General features: G+C 44.5%; 7 protein-coding genes across 7 annotated transcripts; 4 read left to right on the top strand and 3 right to left on the bottom strand.

Annotated features, from left to right (window-relative positions):
* Positions 1-542: 542 nt before the first annotated feature.
* On the bottom strand, positions 543-2,834 carry PHALS_11509 (acyl-dehydrogenase; the record flags this gene model as incomplete). Its single annotated transcript, XM_024726403.1, has 1 exon — positions 543-2,834. One exon carries the CDS (start codon positions 2,832-2,834, stop codon positions 543-545), a length of 2,292 nt encoding a protein of 763 aa, XP_024572007.1.
* A 200-nt stretch (positions 2,835-3,034) lies between these two features.
* On the top strand, positions 3,035-4,482 carry PHALS_11508 (family domain-containing protein; the record flags this gene model as incomplete). Its single annotated transcript, XM_024726392.1, has 8 exons — positions 3,035-3,104; positions 3,175-3,623; positions 3,684-3,778; positions 3,842-3,903; positions 3,973-4,025; positions 4,104-4,156; positions 4,234-4,299; positions 4,371-4,482. 8 exons carry the CDS (start codon positions 3,035-3,037, stop codon positions 4,480-4,482), a joined length of 960 nt encoding a protein of 319 aa, XP_024572006.1.
* A 181-nt stretch (positions 4,483-4,663) lies between these two features.
* On the bottom strand, positions 4,664-6,323 carry PHALS_11507 (Armadillo-type fold; the record flags this gene model as incomplete). The annotated part of the gene is made up of 7 exons (XM_024726381.1): positions 4,664-4,778; positions 4,845-5,156; positions 5,324-5,415; positions 5,472-5,576; positions 5,647-5,970; positions 6,038-6,130; positions 6,255-6,323. 7 exons carry the CDS (start codon positions 6,321-6,323, stop codon positions 4,664-4,666), a joined length of 1,110 nt encoding a protein of 369 aa, XP_024572005.1.
* Positions 6,324-6,409: 86 nt separating this feature from the next.
* Positions 6,410-6,989, top strand: PHALS_11506 (uncharacterized protein; the record flags this gene model as incomplete). Its single annotated transcript, XM_024726370.1, has 3 exons — positions 6,410-6,604; positions 6,648-6,797; positions 6,855-6,989. 3 exons carry the CDS (start codon positions 6,410-6,412, stop codon positions 6,987-6,989), a joined length of 480 nt encoding a protein of 159 aa, XP_024572004.1.
* Positions 6,990-7,173: 184 nt separating this feature from the next.
* Positions 7,174-11,481, top strand: PHALS_11505 (xanthine molybdopterin binding partial; the record flags this gene model as incomplete). The annotated part of the gene is made up of 1 exon (XM_024726359.1): positions 7,174-11,481. One exon carries the CDS (start codon positions 7,174-7,176, stop codon positions 11,479-11,481), a length of 4,308 nt encoding a protein of 1,435 aa, XP_024572003.1.
* A 148-nt stretch (positions 11,482-11,629) lies between these two features.
* Positions 11,630-12,855, bottom strand: PHALS_11504 (uncharacterized protein; the record flags this gene model as incomplete). Its single annotated transcript, XM_024726347.1, has 5 exons — positions 11,630-11,731; positions 11,807-12,401; positions 12,477-12,573; positions 12,654-12,684; positions 12,751-12,855. The coding sequence occupies 5 exons, from the start codon at positions 12,853-12,855 to the stop codon at positions 11,630-11,632; spliced, it is 930 nt and encodes a 309-aa protein (XP_024572002.1).
* Positions 12,856-13,160: 305 nt separating this feature from the next.
* Positions 13,161-17,436, top strand: PHALS_11503 (chromatin-remodeling complex atpase; the record flags this gene model as incomplete). The annotated part of the gene is made up of 2 exons (XM_024726336.1): positions 13,161-13,541; positions 13,606-17,436. 2 exons carry the CDS (start codon positions 13,161-13,163, stop codon positions 17,434-17,436), a joined length of 4,212 nt encoding a protein of 1,403 aa, XP_024572001.1.
* Between the last annotated feature and the right edge of the window lie 1,106 nt (positions 17,437-18,542).

Genomic DNA, 18,542 nt, shown 5'->3' with positions numbered 1-18,542 from the left:
CACCATCAAACCTAGCCCAGCGCAGCAAGCTCAATTTGCCAAAGAGCAGGAGGAGCGCGAGAGTAAGCGTGTAGAGCAGCTTGTGGCTGAGATTAATAAGAAAAAGTACTGTGCACCGCTTCGGGATGTCCAGTGCTCATCTGAGCGCGAGGCGTGCTTTAAATGCTATAATGACAAAGGTAGTGACGTCTTAAAGTGCAAAGAAGTCGCTGATGCCTTCATACGATGCGCCAGGCAAAATACCGAGGTTCGTAGTAATCATAAAGAAGCTTTCGTTTTGTCAATCTCTGACTCATGTTATGTAATACTTGCAGAGGTTTGTAGGGGAAAACTGACTCGTATAGTTAGAATGGGTGTGCTTACTCCTTTGCTTAGCTTGCAGCACCGTTAGAATGAAGATCTGACATAATTAAACACATGACTGTACTTTGATCAGCATGATTTCTGGTGTTTATATAGTAATGTAAAATGTTTCTGAAAAAAATCGATCAGTTAAGTCTACAGCACGTTAAAAGTCGCTTCCAACATCTTGTCGCCTCGATCTATTTCTTCACATCAAATTTGTTGCCAATCATACCCGGACGCACATAGTCCTTGGGCTTGCCAACTTCAGCACCAAGACCATCAAAACTGTCGACTTGAATAATGACTTCGCGTGCAGCCTCAACCTCATCAATGAACTTTTGCTCGTCGACCGTTGCACTTCGCTTTTGCTTCCGCAATGCGGTAAGCGTGCGGTTGGCCTTCACGGCCTTGGGTAGTGTCGCGTTTAAAAGTGCAACACGATCCTCTGGATTTTCGGATACAAAAACATTGTCGCTTAGTAGGCTACGCACAGCCGAATCAGTTGAAATTAGCTCAGAAACTTTGCGCATCTGCTTGTCTGTAGGTGCATCGTAAGGCAAGCCAAATGGAAACGACAGTCCACGCATGATTGGACCAACTCCTGGCACTGGAAAGTTCTTACTAATGCTTACGATACCCTGTTGCGCTTCATAACAAAGCTGTGTCATAGCATAGTCGAAGATAACGTCAATACCTTCAACGTGACGATTGTTCTTGTAGAACCACATTGTAGAGTAGCCCAGATATAGACTCGAAAACACATCAGCGAATCGGCCAGAAATCATTTCAGCAAACTTCAGCTTGCCACCAAGCACCAGCGATAGATCTGCGCTCATAGCAAAATTCTTTGCAAGCTTGTCCATCTGAGATTCATAATGAGCAAGCAGGCCACTTTGCTTTTTGAAGCGCGAGCGTGTGACAGCCGTTTTAAGAGAACCAGCGGTATTTGATACTCCATGCTTGACCAGCTTTAACAACTCCTTTTTAAACCCTTCAAGGTCATCGCCGTGCTGGATAGTCTTGATGAGCTCATAGAGATGAGGGTGAGCTCGTGTCAACCCTTGACCAAAGATGATGAGAGAGCGCGTCAAAATGTTGGCACCTTCTACTGTAATGACGACGGGAAGAGATGTGTAAATGTTGGCTAGAAAGTTGTTAGGGCCCTTGCAGATACCAGCTCCACCGAGAACATCCATAGCGCGAATGACTGTATCACGACCACGATCCGTTATTTGTTGCTTGCACACGCCACTAATAACGGCAGGCTGCTCGTGCTGATTGATCATAGCGTTTACCATATGCTGACCACTTGTCATAATAAAGGCGTTTCCACCCATGATAGCAAGCTGCTCCTGAATGCCTTCCAAATTAGCAATCGGCACCTTAAATTGCTGACGAATACGCGCATATGCACCAACTGCATTGACTGATAATTTAGCACCAGCCACTGCCGAAGCCGGCAAACTGATGGAGCGACCTTCAGCTAAACAGTCCATAAGCATATTCCAGCCGTACCCGACACGCTCTTGACCGCCAATAATCTTCGACATGGGGATAAACACATCCTGACCCGTTACGGGACCATTCATAAATGGGATTGAAATGGTGTCGTGGCGTTTGCCCATCTGAAGGCCAGGATGGTTGCGCTCTAGCAATGCCACAGTAATGCCTGGACTGCCTTTACCTTTCAGCAATCCCTGAGGATCTTTCACATCCACCGCGAGTCCAACACATGTGGCAACAGGTGCCAAAGTGATGTAGCGCTTGTTAAACGTAACACGAATGCCCAGTACACCATCCTGCTCGCACACAGTGCCAGTATCACGCATGTTAGCAGCATCCGAGCCCGAGGTCGGTCCTGTGAGACCGAAACACGGAAGGTGTTTGCCATTTGCTAGATCAGGCAAAAAGTAATTCTTCTGCTCTTCGGTTCCATAACGAAGCAGTAGCTCAGCAGGTCCAAGTGAATTAGGCACGCACACTGTGACGGCAGCTGATGCACTACGTGTAGCAATCTTCGTGATTACAACCGAGTGACCATGAGCACTAAATTGTTTGCCACCATACTCCTTAGGTATGATCATACCAAGAAATCCCTTGTCTTTAATAAACTGCCAAACTTTAAGTGGCATGTCTTGGGTGCGCGTGACTTCGTAGTCATCGATCATTTCGCACAGCTGCTGAACTTCATTGTCCATAAAAGCTTGTTCTTCAGCGTTCAATCGTGCCGAATACTTGTCCAGCATTGCAAGAGATGGCGATCCCGAAAAAATATCCCGATCAAAACCCACAGTACCGCTTTCCAAAGCTGCTTTCTCAGTATTAGACATGCGCGGCATCACGCGTTTGGCTAGCTTGTACACTTGCTTGGCCACAAACGTACGCGTCTGCGTCTGATGCACTACTTGTACCGCTGGCAGCGCCGAGTGTGTCACGATCCGTAGACCACTCATACGAGTCGTGCTTTTTAGCAACACCGGGGACATCATATTGATGAAAGAAGTTACTTCTGTCGACTTAAATGCCACGTAGAATGCCGATTCGGAAGTGAGCTGTCAATGCGGCTTCTCGGAATTGAAGTAGATTTAACGTCCTCGCATCTGATTGGATTATTTATTTTACACGTTAGAATCGTCTACTATTCTGACGTGGACATGAATCCTGTACATAATTAAACCAAATTTTATTTATGTCCGCGCGCTCGCTTGTATCGCGTTTGATTCCACCGCTTGCGGCGCACTATCATAAGGGACAGCAAGGTTTAGGGTCGATTTGTATGGATAACTGCAAGCTGCTGCTCATATGGCAATTCTGCCGCTATTTTTACAGGTCGTATTGGTGTCATCGGCGGGTCGTTTGAGTACACAGGCGCTCCGTTTTATGCTGGAATTTCGAGTCTCAAGACAGGAGCAGATCTATGTCATATTTTCTGTGTCGAGGAAGCTGCTATACCTATCAAGAGCTACAGTCCTGAACTCATTGTGCACCCGCTACTGCGCTCAGACGCGGCATTGAAAGGATTCGAGGAGTCGAAACGAGCTGAGATCTTGGCTAATGCAGTAAAGAGAATTGCACAAATTTTACCGAGACTTGACTCTCTAGTGATTGGCCCTGGACTTGGGCGAGATGAAAGTGTGCAAGAGATTACTCGACAAGTGATTGTGAAGGCTAAAGAGGCTAATTTACCGTTAATTTTGGACGGAGATGCACTTTACCTTGTTAGCTTGGAACCGAACGTGGTGAAGGGCTATAGAAATGCAATTCTCACACCAAATGGAGTAAGAAACTGTTGCAAAAAAAACGTTATTGACAGTTATTGATCGACGTCAATATGTAAGATGGAGTATGCACGACTTTGTGTCACTATGGGACTACTTTCGAGCTTCGATACTCAACAGGCAGCAAAGATTCCACCGGCCCAGCTTAGCGAGGCGTAAATATAATATTCAATGTGATTCTCATAACAATATATGCTCACACTCATTACTGATCGCAGCTTAGGATATCCAGTGATTCTGCAGAAGGGCAATGTCGATACATTCTCTGACGGCACAATCAGTAAGGAAGAATTTTCAGTTTGCTTAAAATTCTCAGTTGCGTTACCACTTTGCTTGCTTAACTACGCAGCTCTAGTGAATGCAGAATTCGGTTGTCCACGTAGGTGCGGTGGACAAGGAGATGTACGACCGTATTGCATTTTTTGCACGTGTTTGAAGTAATTGTAAGGTGGCACTGAGCTGTAATGTCCGCATGTACAGATCCTTTCAGGAGCTATTGCAACTTTTGCAGCTTGGACTAAGCAAGCGGATCTGTATGCTTCTGTATTTGTTATTATGTCGCGCTCTCCAACCAGCTGACAATCTTTGTGTTGTTGGATCGCTGCTGCAGGGATGATAATGATGGCAATATTCTGTTATTAGCTGCTTATGGAGGCTCTCTTGTGACGCGAGCCAGGTTTGCCATCTTTGATTTCTTTCGGTCACTTTACAGGTATTTGACTGGAGGTAATAAATGCTGTTTTTTAGTTCAAAATTCGCGTTTGACGAGCATCAGCGCTCGATGACAGCTCCTGACGTCTTGCGCAGCCTTAGCAAAGGCTTTGTCAAAGCCTTTCCTGACTCATCTATACAGTCTTGACCTGCTAGTTAAACCATTATCCACATCGCGCGTCTTCAAGTTTAAGTTCTGATGCGTTCTAGAAAATTGACGATAGTTCTCGGGCATTATTCATTTTACAATAGCCGCTAGGCCATAGGGCTCTAATCCTTTTACATCTCGAGCGAAGCACTCACCATAAACTTTAAGAATCTCATGTCAACTAACAGACGGCGCAAATGGTTTTGTAAAGATCGCCGGCAAGTTTCTTTGTTGAATCTTTTTGCGAAATGGTTAGGATGCCACGAAGTGTTTCAGGCAAATGGGGCAGCTCCAAGCTAGTAAGAAAAGTTGTTTAGATCGGCGTATCACGGCATGACGGACAGTAACATGTACCTACTTACTCGTTAGGAGATGATACATCGTCAGCAAAACTCAAAATAGTAAAAATGGCAAATCGCACGATGTCCTCATCAACATCCTGAAGCATCGACTGCAAACCAATGACAAACTGCTCCTTGAGCAAGTTCACAAGTGCACGACGGTTTAAGTCGTGTTTACAAAACTCTTTTAAGCGTTTAGCGACTTGGTATCGCGTGGACGGCGAAGTCTCGGAATTTAAATCAAGAAGTAGCATCGAAAGCTCCTGTGAATCTTCCACGTGAGATTTTGAAACAAGCTTTTCAGGCGATGACCAGTCGGCCATGATATCAAAGCTGATCGACATCAAATGATAATAACGTCACGCGAGCGCATAACCGAGGGTTAGAAAGATGTAAAACATACATATGCATCAAAATCAATTTGACTTCTGCCACGCTTAAACCCACCATCAAAATGATGTATAGGGCACAAATGTGTCAAGCAAGGTAAAATCACTTACCTAAGCTCAGGCAAACTGATCATGTCTTTGTCGATTGCTCTGCACCTTTGTCGGATGAGGTCAGTCAATCCAAGAAATTTGAGCTCATCGCCCTGAAAACTTTCTCTTTAGATCAGACAAAATGTAACGAGATGATGATGACACGCACCGAACGCAAGTTAAAATCCACGCGAATGGTCGATTTTATTGCCAAACGATGCAAATGAACGCTGAAATACAATTCTTCGGCTTCGATCAGCGCATAACCGTCCATCTATCCACACATCCATAAGCCAACCAAAGACTTTAATTTAAATATACAAGAGATGCATCACAGGCCATACCGTCCAGTCCGGGCTACACGAAGTTTCAATGTCTAGTGCTCTCATTGCCTCGTGCAGTGAGTGATAGATCACATCGGCAGGTGCGCACGACTCGAACATGGGGTTGACCTGATGATATCCCACTTCTGAAGCGTCGGGAACTTCTTCAGTTGGCATCAATATCCGCGACTTTCCTGCCACTTTAACAGAATTGTGGTCAAAGTGCTCGGACTTTGTTTGCATAGAGCCGACACTTGGTAATTTATATTCCAGGTCTTGAAGCGTGGCTGAGTTAGTCGAGAACTTGACATTTTTTGACGAGTGTGCTTCAAATAAGTCTTCTGTCTTTATAAATGAAGGCACTTATTTAGACGACGTGTCAACTTCCAAATCAGTAACATAGACTCTGCACCTGCGAGTCGAAATGTGATGTCATGAATTGCGCCCCCACAATAGCGCGACGATAAGTTACTTGTCGGTTGGGAATTTCCAATCCACTTTTAGTCTGTAAAATAGTGCATGCTACAATTAATATGATGTTTAAACCCCAGCTTCTCACGTAGCAGATTGAGATCGAAACGATCGAGCTGATGTATATGAAATATAATAGACGCAAATATATAACTCACCTCGTCCACGACAAAGCCCTCGTTGTGCTGCACCTCATCAATCCAATCGTCTTCCTGGCTTCTCGACATATTAATTCGTATTTTTTGGCTGTTTTGTATTATTATATAATACAGCAGAAAAGAGACATATGATTACAAGGATTTTTTGTAGCCAAATGGTTATGCGAATGCGACTAGCTACGTCTTTGCTTTTGGTGCTTACTATCGTGGCATCACCGATCGTATCGCAACACCAAAGCTTTGATCCTCTTCCTGCAACATGCTCAGCTTCAACTCTAGAACAATTAGAACCGGTATCGATGTCGAAGCAAGAACGATATTTGTATCAACAAATGCTCCCTCAACCGACCGTGAGTTTGTGCTTTAATTTTGACAATACTTTTATCAGTTTAGGGTGATGATCCTTTTGATGCAAAGAGTGAGCAGCCAGGAGTTCGCGGCGAGCTTCGTGCACCGTTTCATATTCCGTGCCAACTTGCTTCGTTCTCTCACCTTCAAGAGTTTGCAGATAATATTCAGCAACATCAACTTCGTGATTTTGAGGTAAGATATTCAATGTGATAGAATCTAATTAACGTTTAGCTGCTGATGGTGTTGCAGGTAAAGGAATTTGCACAGCCACCTCATTTGATTTTCTTCGACGAGAATCATGACATTGTGCAAACCATTGTGATCTCTCCTTCGTGGACAGAATTCGAGCTTCGAGACCTTGTACTGGCTAATCTTAATTTTTAATGCATAAGCAATACTGTTTTATAGTGAGTTGTAAACAATTCCAAGTAGTGAAGTCAAAACTAGAGTTAAAACTTTGTACTCGCATCAATTTATAGGCTTGCAATAATAATTTGGTCGTTCTCTATTTGAGTAGACTGTTTGCTATTGGTCGAATCTTGAAAAGAAACAAAGATCAAAGTGCAAGATGGCAGTGTCTCTGACTTCATCTGTGACCGCCAACGTCCGACACAATTTGCTTTTGTACGTGAATGGCCAGCGCATTGAAATTAATGAGAAGTGTGTGCATCCAGAGCAGACTTTGTTGCAGTTTTTGCGTCACGATCTCGGGCTCACCGGCACTAAACTTGGCTGTGGTGAAGGCGGTTGTGGTGCCTGTACCGTAATGGTATCTAAGATCGACATTACTACAGGCCGCGTACGGCATGTGTCGGTTAATTCTTGCTTGACCCCACTTTGCTCTATGGACTCTTGCGCTATCACTACTGTTGAAGGTGTAGGCACTATTTCGGCTTTGGCCGGCAAAGCTACACGGTTACATGAGGTGCAAAAGACTTTGGCAGAGTCGCATGCGTCGCAGTGCGGCTACTGTACACCTGGTTTTGTCATGGCACTTTATTCACTTGTTAAGCAGCGTGAGACAGGCGAGAATATCACGATGGAAGACATTGAGCACGGCATGGACGGAAATTTATGTCGTTGTACAGGATATCGTCCGATCTTAGATGCGGCCAAGAGCTTTGGTGCTGATGCAAGCGAGGCACAGTGCAAAGGTACATGTTTAGGTTGTCCCAATGTAAAAATTGGCAACACAGAGATGGATATTGAGGATTTACATGGCAATAAATCCCAACACATTATGACTTGCTCATCTCATAAGATACGAAAGCTTGCTAATCAACGAAAATTTCGTGAAATCACTGAAAAGGATGATTGCGAGACTAAACTTTCGTTTCCTAATGAGCTGGGAGAAATGGCGAAGACTCCACAAACGTTGCAGATTAACGGAAATGACGTCCAGTGGTTCGCACCTGTGTCATTATCACACCTTCTTCAGCTAAAAAAACAGCATGGTGACGCTAAAGTCGTTGTTGGCAACACGGAAATGGGAATAGAAACCAAATTCAAAGGTTTTAAGTACGCGCATTTGATCAATGTCAGTCGAATTCCCGAACTATTTATCATAGAAGATGTGACACCGACCGATTGTATCAACCAGACCGTTCTTGAGAACGCTGATCCCTTCCAAGGTGTAAAATTTGGTGCTGCGATATCACTAACCGATGTTAAGAAGCACTTGTCAGAGCATATCAAGACCTTGCCGTTTTATCAAGTTCGGGCTTTTGACTCGATTGTTAAGATGCTTCAGTGGTTTGCTAGTACGCACATCCGAAACGTGGCGTGTATTGCCGGCAATCTTGTTACGGCAAGCCCGATCTCAGACCTGAACCCATTGCTTGCAGCCATGAATGCGTACATCGAACTGCGATCGACGGGAGGCACTCGGCACATCAGAGTTCGTGACTTTTTCCTCTCATACCGAAAGGTAGATTTGGAGCTAAATGAGGTCATTACAGCGATATATGTTCCTTTCACGAGAAAATGGGAATACATGCTTCCTTTTAAGCAGGCTCGAAGGCGCGAGGACGATATCAGCATTGTCACAGCGGGAATTCGAGTACGGCTAGAGTGCTCGCGAGATCCCACCGCTTGGATTATCAAGGATGTCTCTGTGGTGTTTGGTGGAATGGCGCCGGTGACAAAGCCCGCAGTCGAAACGGAACATTTTCTCACTGGCAAGATTTTTGATGCTTCGACGATCGACGAAGCGTGTAATATGCTACACGCGGGCGACTTCAATCTCCCCGACAGTGTTCCCGGTGGAATGGCTAAGTACAGAGAAAGTTTGTGCTCGTCATTTCTTTACAAATTCTTTGTTGTGTCCTCGGAACAAATTCAGCTTGATTTAAGTAAGGTTGCGGTCTTAGACCTTCCAAAGGCTCCGGCTATTGATGCCAGATTGCAGTCTGCAGGCAAGTCATTCTTGCATTATGCACGCCCTGCTTCATATGGCATTCAGGCCTTTGGAATGGAGACGGGTGGTCTTCAAGACTCAAAACACCAATCTGTAGGTAATGCAACGACGAAGAGAGGTCCAGTAGGCGACCCACTCATGCACAAGTCAGCTTACCTGCAGGTAAGCGGAGAAGCTTCTTACACTGATGACATCCCAGCCATTCACGGAACGCTCCACGGTGCTTTGGTTTTATCAACTTGTGCTCATGGACTAATCAAAAGCATAGATGCAAGCGATGCACTGGCATTGAAGGGTGTTTATCGCTTCTTTGATTCTTCTATTTTTGAGACTGAACAGCTTGGCTCGAACAAGATTGGTCCTGTGGTAAAAGACGAGGAGTGTTTTGCATCAAGAGAAGTATTGTGCGTTGGGCAACCGATTGGTATAATTGTTGCGGAAACACACGAATTAGCTATGGCGGCCGTTGACATGGTGAAGGTCACTTACGAAGAGTTGCCATCTGTGATAACTATCAAAGATGCAATATGTAGCAAATCGTTCTTTCACCCAGTGCACTCTATCGACAGCGGCAACGTTGAGATAGGGCTTGCAGAGTCGGACATTGTTCTGGAGGGTGAGGTTCACATGGGTGGGCAGGAGCAATTTTATTTCGAGACGAATGTCTCATTGTGCATACCTCAAGAGGGTGGTATGAAAATTATCTCTTCCACGCAAGCCACAACGAAAGCGCAGGTTTTGGCGGCTACTGTGCTGGGTATCAATTCGAATCGAATCACAAGTATGACCAAACGCATTGGTGGGGGCTTTGGGGGAAAAGAAACGCGTTCTGTGTTTGTGACGTGTGCAGCTGCAATTGCAGCTTACGTGATGAAACGTCCCGTTAAGTGTCTTTTGGAACGCCATGTCGACATGCTGACCACTGGTGGGCGACATCCCTTTTATGCTAAGTACAAGGTTGGTGTTAAGCGTGATGGAACCATTCTGGCCCTGGATGTTGATATCTATAATAACGCTGGGTACTCGATGGATCTATCGTTGGCTGTAATGGATCGCGCGCTTTTTCATTGCGACAATGTGTATAAAATTCCAAACCTTCGCTGCAACGGGACCCTTTGCCGTACTAATCTTCCAACAAATACTGCTTTTCGCGGATTTGGTGGACCTCAAGGTCTTTTTATTGCTGAGACGTACATCGATCACATTGCTCGCACATTAAAGCTTTTTCCCGAAGAGATTCGGTCTCGTAACATGTACATTGAAGGCCAAACAACCCACTTTGGTCAAATACTTGAGGACTTTAACTTGCGGTCATTATGGCAACAAACAATCGATCGCAGTGACTTTACGACAAAAAGGAAAGAGGTTGAGGCTTTCAACCAGCGTAATCGCTGGAAAAAGCGTGGTATTGCGATCTTGCCAACAAAATTTGGTATCAGCTTCACCTCAAAGTTTATGAATCAAGGTGGCTCTTTGGTACATGTGTATGCAGACGGAAGTGTTTTGGTCTCACACGGTGGCGTTGAAATGGGGCAAGGTTTACACACAAAAGTGATCCAGGTGGTCGCGCTCGCTTTTGGAATTCCGCATGAGCAGGTGCATATTGAAGAGACGTCGACAAATAAGGTCCCGAATTCGCAGCCGTCAGCAGCCTCCATGAGCACGGACATGTATGGGATGGCAACTTTAGACGCGTGTGAACAGATTTTAGAGCGTCTGGCACCCATTCGTGAACGACTTGGACCAAACGCCTCGTTCAGTGATGTTACAAATGCAGCCTACTTTGAAAGAGTCAACATGTCAGCTCAAGGGTTCTACGTTGTTCCAAAAGAGCGTTGTGGTTATGATTTTTCCAAGTCTGTAGCCGAAAATGTTAAGGGAGGCACAGCATTTAATTACTTTACAACAGGCGTTGCTTGTACTGTTGTGGAGCTCGATGTGCTTACTGGTGACTTTCACATGTTGAGTGTCGACATTATGATGGATCTCGGCGCCAGCATCAACCCTGCCATTGACATTGGCCAGATTGAAGGCGCGTTTATGCAAGGATTTGGATTGTTTGCGCTGGAGGAGTTGGTATGGGGTGATGATGGGCATCCGTGGGTAAAACGAGGAAATTTGTTTACTCGGGGTCCTGGAGCTTACAAAATTCCGAGCGCCAACGATGTTCCATTAAATTTCCGTGTGTGGCTCGAATCAAATCAAAAGAACAAATTTGCAGTGCACTCGAGCAAGGCGGTTGGAGAACCTCCGCTGTTCTTAGGCTCTAGTGCTTTTTTTGCTGTGAAGGAGGCTATTTACGCAGCCAGACTGGATGCTGGTCATCACGAATACTTTGAATTGCGCAGCCCTGTGACGACTGAAAGAGCACGGATGGCATGCGCCGATGAAATGCTGAAGAAAGTTTTCACAGCGCGAGGTTCTGATATGCTAAGCTACCAGCCAAGTGGAAGTTTCTAGCGACCATGACCTTTTTGGAACGGCGTCGATACTTTTTACAATCTTAAAACGGTATAATATACTTATAATCCCTGAAAAAGACATTCTTGCGCTAATTGGCACAATTAGAACTTGCAAACGTCGAGTGTTTGATAAAAGGTCTCGTTTTTTACGATGGAGTCAAATACTCTGTGCACCTGCAAAGACTGCGATCATATTCAGCCCCAACCAGAAACTCGACATCTGGAGTGGAGGACGAAATGCGATAAATCTGCATTGATAGAGTAAGAGCACATCACAAGACATCAATTTTCGAAAACTTGCCAGGATCACATGAAAATCATACCTTGTATCTCCCCCACGTGATAGATCCACTTATTGTAGCGTTGATACGAAAAATGAGCTCATTCTTGCTAAAGTCTTTCCAAAGCGCAATACCTCCTGCAAATCCAGGGGTTATATTAATCCCTGCGATCACATCACTGATCGCCCCAGCTTGTGCTTTCCATGGCTTATCAAGCTCCCACTTGCCCACAAGCGTGGTATTGTGGTAGATATCAGCCCTTCCCGATTCCAGAACGAATCCGAAACGATTTTCGTTGATCACACTCACAAGCACCTGATACTCAACTTTTGGCTCAAGGCCCATGATACTGTGAAGAATAGACTCCCATTCAAACTCGCGATTGCATACGTTGTAGTCAGGCATGCGTGGAAAGAACATGAGCGCTAACACTGTCATTGAGATGAGTGCTATCAGCCAAGTTACTCGCGACGCTAATGCTTGCCAATTAAAATGCCGCTCATCCTCTTCGTAGCGAATACGAAGACGCTCAAGTGATGTCTGGTCCACTTCATTTTCAAACAGTCGAACCTCGTCTTCTCGAATCTCATCTAGCAGTAATGGCTGACGTTGTGCTTGTGCATGCTCTTCTTCGTCTCTGATGTAGTAAATTATATAGTAATAAGCAGCTTTTAACCAAATAAAACAAAGCTACTTGCACCTGAGCTTATACCTTTTCTTCTTTTTCCGCTTGCTAGATGCCAAAGCTTTTGCAAGTTTAGTATGTCGTGACTCCAATTTCTTCGATCGACAAAAGACAGAACAAATGGCTGAGATCCCGCAGAAACAACATGTCAGCGTCGTCATGAGACACAGCACCGCAATGACTACAGATGGCGGGGGCCCATACCCCACGTGCTGTGGCTCGGATCGCTTGCAGTCTACATACGATAAGTTCATCTGCATCAAATTTATGCCAATTAATACGTTAAACCGCGATAAAAGACCTTCAAGATGGTGGCAAACGGAGACGCCGACTGGACAGCCGAATGGAGACCCAATAGTGTGGCACTGAAAGTCACTCTTGCAGAAGTGGCATGTGACACTAGCATTCAAACATGAATCACAATCTTTATGCGCTGCACAAGCGTCCCATTGAACGACGTCGTTGTCCATGGCGACATCCGAGCGCGCGTCTTTATTCAGCGAAGCCATCAACTAAATTCCTCAACGACTTCAACCTCCCCCAATCTAGTGACATGAAAAACTTTATTGTCATTAAAAGACTGCATCAATATAGATACAGCAAACAGCATTATGATGTGATCAATTCAAAACACATAATTGTTACACGATGGTTCATTTATCAAGGAAATAACGTGTAGTGCGGTGACTCTCTCCTCACAGCTAACACGCAATGGAGAAGAAGGAAAGTCGTGCTGACTGGGTGGCTGTAGAGGCTCAATTTCAAGGCGGTATGGCGACTCAGCCCACCAAGGCCAAATCAGCCTATCAAATTTTTCAAAAACGCATCATGGAGGACGTCAAACGTGACGTAGCAGCTAAGGCAGCCGAGTTACATAAACCTGTTGAGTTGGGTGATATATCTCGGGAAATAAGTGCACGCTGGTCACAGCTTTCAGCTAATGATCGGGATGAATTCACGGAGCTCGCAGCAATTGATAAGAAACGTTACGACGATGAGTGCCGCGCGCGCGACGAAGAAGTGGAAATGGAGCGTGCACGTAAGCAAGAAGAAATGTACGGTATGGTCGAAGGCAAGCGTGAGCGCAAAAAGGTATGTGCTAGAATGATATTTAGTCTTCATTCCTTGGATTTCATTTGCATTTTTTTATGAGTAGACTGAAATGGCAATTGAAGAAAGGCGTCCTAAGCGTCAGCCGATAGATCTCTCGGAGAAACAGCTGAAAGCAAAGAGAATGCGTCAGGAAGTTCGACAACAGGAAAGTAGAAAACGAGATGAGCTTAAGGCTGAAGAATTGCGTCAGAAAGAAGCGCTTGCAACAAAAAAGTCCGAGATTGCATCGGCTAGACTCAAATATTTGTTGTCACAAAGTGATATATTTGCTCACTTTAGTGGACAAATAAAAAAGGGTAAAAATAAAAGCAAGGATAACTCGACGCTAGATGCTGATAAAGATGCCGTGAGTGAAGAGAAGAATCTTGAGGATAAAAATAGTAATGGAGGCAAAGGAAATGGCAAGAAAACGAAGAAACGTGAAGGAAATGCTGATGAGGATGACATGAACTTGTTGCATCATGTGGGTGTTCGTATCACACAACAACCATCTGTGATTAAATTCGGTACCATGCGTGCATACCAACTAGAAGGCCTTAGCTGGATGATAAACCTTGCACACCAGGGTATCAACGGTATCCTTGCAGATGAAATGGGTTTGGGAAAAACCTTGCAGACGATCTCAGTGCTGGGTTACTTTTACGAATTTGAGAATGTAACCGGTCCCCATATTGTGCTAGTGCCAAAGTCTACGCTGAGTAATTGGCTGGCAGAGTTCCAGCGCTGGTGTCCCTCTTTGCGTGCAGTCAAGTTTCATGGTAACAAAGAAGAACGTCAGCGATGTGTGCAGGAGATTCTTTGCCCTGGATTACCCGATGACATGCGTAAATTTGACGTTTGCGTAACTACATTTGAAATGTGTCTCAAAGAAAAGACAGCTTTGTGTAAGTTTGCATGGAGATATTTGATTATTGATGAGGCTCATCGGATCAAGAATGAAAGCTCCCAGTTTTCTACGGTCGTCCGAATGTTAGACACCGAACATCGCTTACTGCTGACAGGCACACCTCTTCAGAACAATCTCCATGAATTGTGGGCTTTGTTGAACTTCTTGCTGCCTGATGTTTTTGCCTCATCGCAGGAGTTCGATGACTGGTTTAATTTAGACGTGGATGATGATGAAGCGAAGAAGCAAATGATTAGCCAATTACATAAAATTTTGCGTCCTTTCATGTTGCGCCGTCTGAAAGCAGACGTTGAGAAAAGTCTTCCACCAAAAAAGGAAACACTGTTGTTTGTGGGCATGTCTGAAATGCAGAAATTACTTTATAAGTCGCTTTTGCTGCGCGATATGAACACCGTGATGGGTGGTTCAGGAGGTGTCACTAAAAGCGCTTTACAGAATATTGTAATGCAGCTACGAAAGTGCTGTGGTCATCCATATTTATTTGAAGGGCAGGAAGATCGGTCTTTGGATCCTTTGGGAGATCACGTTGTAGAAAATTGCGGAAAAATGGTTTTACTAGATAAATTGCTAAAAAAGCTTAAGCAACGAGGGTCGCGCGTACTTATTTTCACTCAAATGACTCGTATTTTGGACATTATGGAGGACTTCTGCCGCATGCGCCAGTATCAGTATTGCCGTATTGATGGCCAAACGTCGTACGAGGATCGTGAAAGCTCGATTGACGAGTACAACAAGCCTGATTCATCGAAATTTCTATTTTTGCTGTCAACACGTGCTGGTGGTCTTGGAATCAACCTGTATACGGCTGATGTTGTCATTCTTTACGATTCGGACTGGAATCCACAGGCCGATTTGCAAGCACAGGATCGTGCACACCGTATTGGCCAAAAGAAAGAGGTGAATGTGTATCGACTTGTAACAGCAGATTCTGTTGAGGAAAAGATAATTGAACGGGCTCAACAAAAGCTGAAACTGGACGCTATGGTTGTGCAGCAAGGTCGCCTACAAGAAAAACAGAGCAAGCTCACTAAGAACGATATGCTTGAAATGATTCGATTTGGTGCCGATCAAGTCTTTCGAACTACCGATTCGACTATCACTGATGAAGACATTGATGCTATACTTGCAAAGGGTGAACAACGCACAGAGGAGATGAAGCAAAAGATGCAAGTTCACGACAAGGGAGACTTACTCGATTTCAAACTTGACGGTGGAGGCTGCCAAAATCATGACGGTATCGATTACTCGAATGAGAAAGAACGCCAAGAAGAGCTGAAGCGTCTTGCTGATGCTGAATTTGCTCGTCAAATGGCTGAAGGGATGGGCAAACGAGAACGGCGTACTGTTCTTCGTCACAGTCATGTTTCTCTCGACACCAAGCATAGAACAAAACAAAAACAACTACCGAAGGTATTGCGTTTGCCTCGAATTGATGAATGGCAATTTTATAATCGCAAACGGCTATTTGAACTACACGAAATCGAGTGTGCAAACTACAGGCTGGCGAAAGCAGAAACGGAGAAACCGCTACTTCCGCCTCATGTGCAGTATCTTACGGAAGAGGAGTTACAGGAAAAAAAGCAACTCCTGTCTGAGGGTTTTAGCAACTGGAATAAGCCACAGTTTTTTTTGTTTATTAAGCTGCTTGCTCGCTATGGTCGTGGAAACATCGAAGCTGTGGCTCGCGAAATGATGAGACCTCTGAATGAAATTGAGCAATATTCCAAAGTTTTTCTCACCCGCGGTCAGAGTGAGCTGAGTGACTGGCCAAAAATCATAAAATCTATCGAGAAAGGTGAGTCAAAGCTTCTTGAAATCGAGCGCTTGACTGAGGAGACGGCACGTAAGGTAGAGCGCTATGCGAACCCGTGGGAAGACATGCCAATAAATTACCAAGGTAAAGGTGGCAAGGTATTTACCGAAGAAGAGGATCGAGTATTGTTATGCCTTGTTAATTTATTTGGTTATGGTGCTTGGGATCGAATCAAGCAAGAGATTTGCAACATGGAGATGTTTGCTTTTGACTATTACCTTCGGTCGCGCACGGCAGCTGAAATTGGACGCCGTTGTGATTCGCTCATGCGTATTTGTGAGAAAGATAATGCTGATTTGGAACTTCGCGAGAAAAAGGAGCATGATGCTCGCCGAATTTTGCAGCAGCAGCGCATTAAGCTTGATCAGCAATTAGCTGCGGCTCGTGCGGATGTAAAAGAACACCAAGCTCGCGTGGACGAATTGATAATGAAAGAAGCTAAACGCATGCAACGACAGCGTGAAGCGAAACGTGCGAAGAAACGTAAGGATCGCGATGAGAACGAGGAAATGGTTGACGAGCGAACAGAAGATTTGGTACAGTTTTTGCTACAGGCAACAAGTATGGATGCAGCCAAGGTTGCTCTTGACTTCTGCGCAATGATTCGCCAAGAAAAGCACGAAGAGTTACAACCGTCGTATGTTTTGAAAAAAATCCGTCAGGTAGCGGAAGTCGATGAAAATGTCACAAAGGGAGCTTTGGCGTGGACTATTAAACCAGAATTTGTTAACATTGCGGAAGGTAAGTTGAAAAAGGAGGTTAAGGTGCCAAAACACGAGCACATGGCTGACGTTAGCGGCGGGGCAAGTCCGATTAAATCTGAGTCTGATAGTCGCCTACCTAGATCTCCGTGGTCTCCAACAGCCATGAAGCATCAGCAGCAAAAAGTGAAGAAAGAGAAGAAACTCAAAAAGGATAATAGTCAGAGCAGTGTGCGCAAGCCTCGAAGCGCATATGTACAATTTAGCATGGCCAGCCGATTGGAAGTAAAACGATCACTTGGGGAGAATGCACAGATGGTGGATGTCATGAAGGAGCTTGTACGGATATGGAAAGAGATGAGTCCCGAGCAAAAGGTGCCATGGGTTGAAGCTGCCAAGCTAGACAAGTTACGCTATGAGCGTGAGATGAACGAGACAACTGCGTCAAGCTAAGCAGAGTTTTATTTGCTCTTTTTGCTGCACAAACTTTGATAACAGCTATACGATCGTGTGATTAAGATAATCCAGAATGTTTCCACTAATTTTACTGTCAGTTTGTAACTTTAGACAGTAGATGTCGTAAAATTTTAATTCGGATCTTGTAAGAAATACAAAATCAACTAATTTAAGCTGCAAAATCGAAATCATTTATGAAAAGTAATGTTGACAATGATGAATGACACATTTGAAGCTTCTAATAATATTTGATTTCGTTTTGAATTTATCACATGGTCATTTTGCTAACTCTACGTCTAACGCCGTAGTTGGGAGAATTACCCGATTTTCGCGAGATCTAAATCATAGTACGCTAAAAGAATGGAGACTCCTTGTCATCTCACTGATACTATTGCTGAGCTGTGTCTAGTTTAAAAAGCCTGTTTCTGATACTTAAAAGCTATTCCCTTAAATCATAATGCACATTAATACGTCCTGAAAGGAAGACTAAGCGCAGCGGAATTGAGCATGTTTCTTTTATTTTGGGAGATGCTATGATATCCATATGCTTCCTTATTGCAAAAACCTGTTCTAAAAATATTCGCCGTATACTCTTCGTAGCTATTTTCCATTCTTGACTACTTGATCAACACTTCAAGTCTCGAATACGAGGTATATTTTGGCATTGCTAAGTATGGTTGTCCATGCGAGACGCAGGTAAAGCTCAGTTTCTGCACCATTTGTCCTTATGCCTTGTTAATGTCCATTGTATAAATGACTGCTTTGAAAAATGTTTGCGTCGAAAGGGAAATGTAAAATCGCGCAGATTGCCATCACTGATGAACATGGACCTTGGACTCAACACATGCTGAACTTGGCGCTCGCTTATTTCGATAGTTGCACGATCACCTCAAGCTCCAGCATGAAAAAGCGAAGACGCATTCCGTTACCAGATCTTAGATCTGGGTTGCATAGACTGCATCATTATGATCAGTTTTTGGCGCTAGTTTGTGTGGTGGAGTCTCTCTGACATGAATACTTTGTAGTATTTGTTGAAGTGGCGCCGCGTAATGAAAGTTGGACACTCATCGATTGATGACGTGAAGGAGATCAACGGTCTGGAG

Source organism: Plasmopara halstedii (assembly GCF_900000015.1).
Source record: "Plasmopara halstedii genome assembly, contig: Scaffold_54, whole genome shotgun sequence".
NCBI lineage: Eukaryota > Oomycota > Peronosporomycetes > Peronosporales > Peronosporaceae > Plasmopara > Plasmopara halstedii.
The sequence above is the reverse complement of the archived record's forward strand: the minus strand, read 5'-3'. Positions and strand labels throughout refer to the sequence as shown.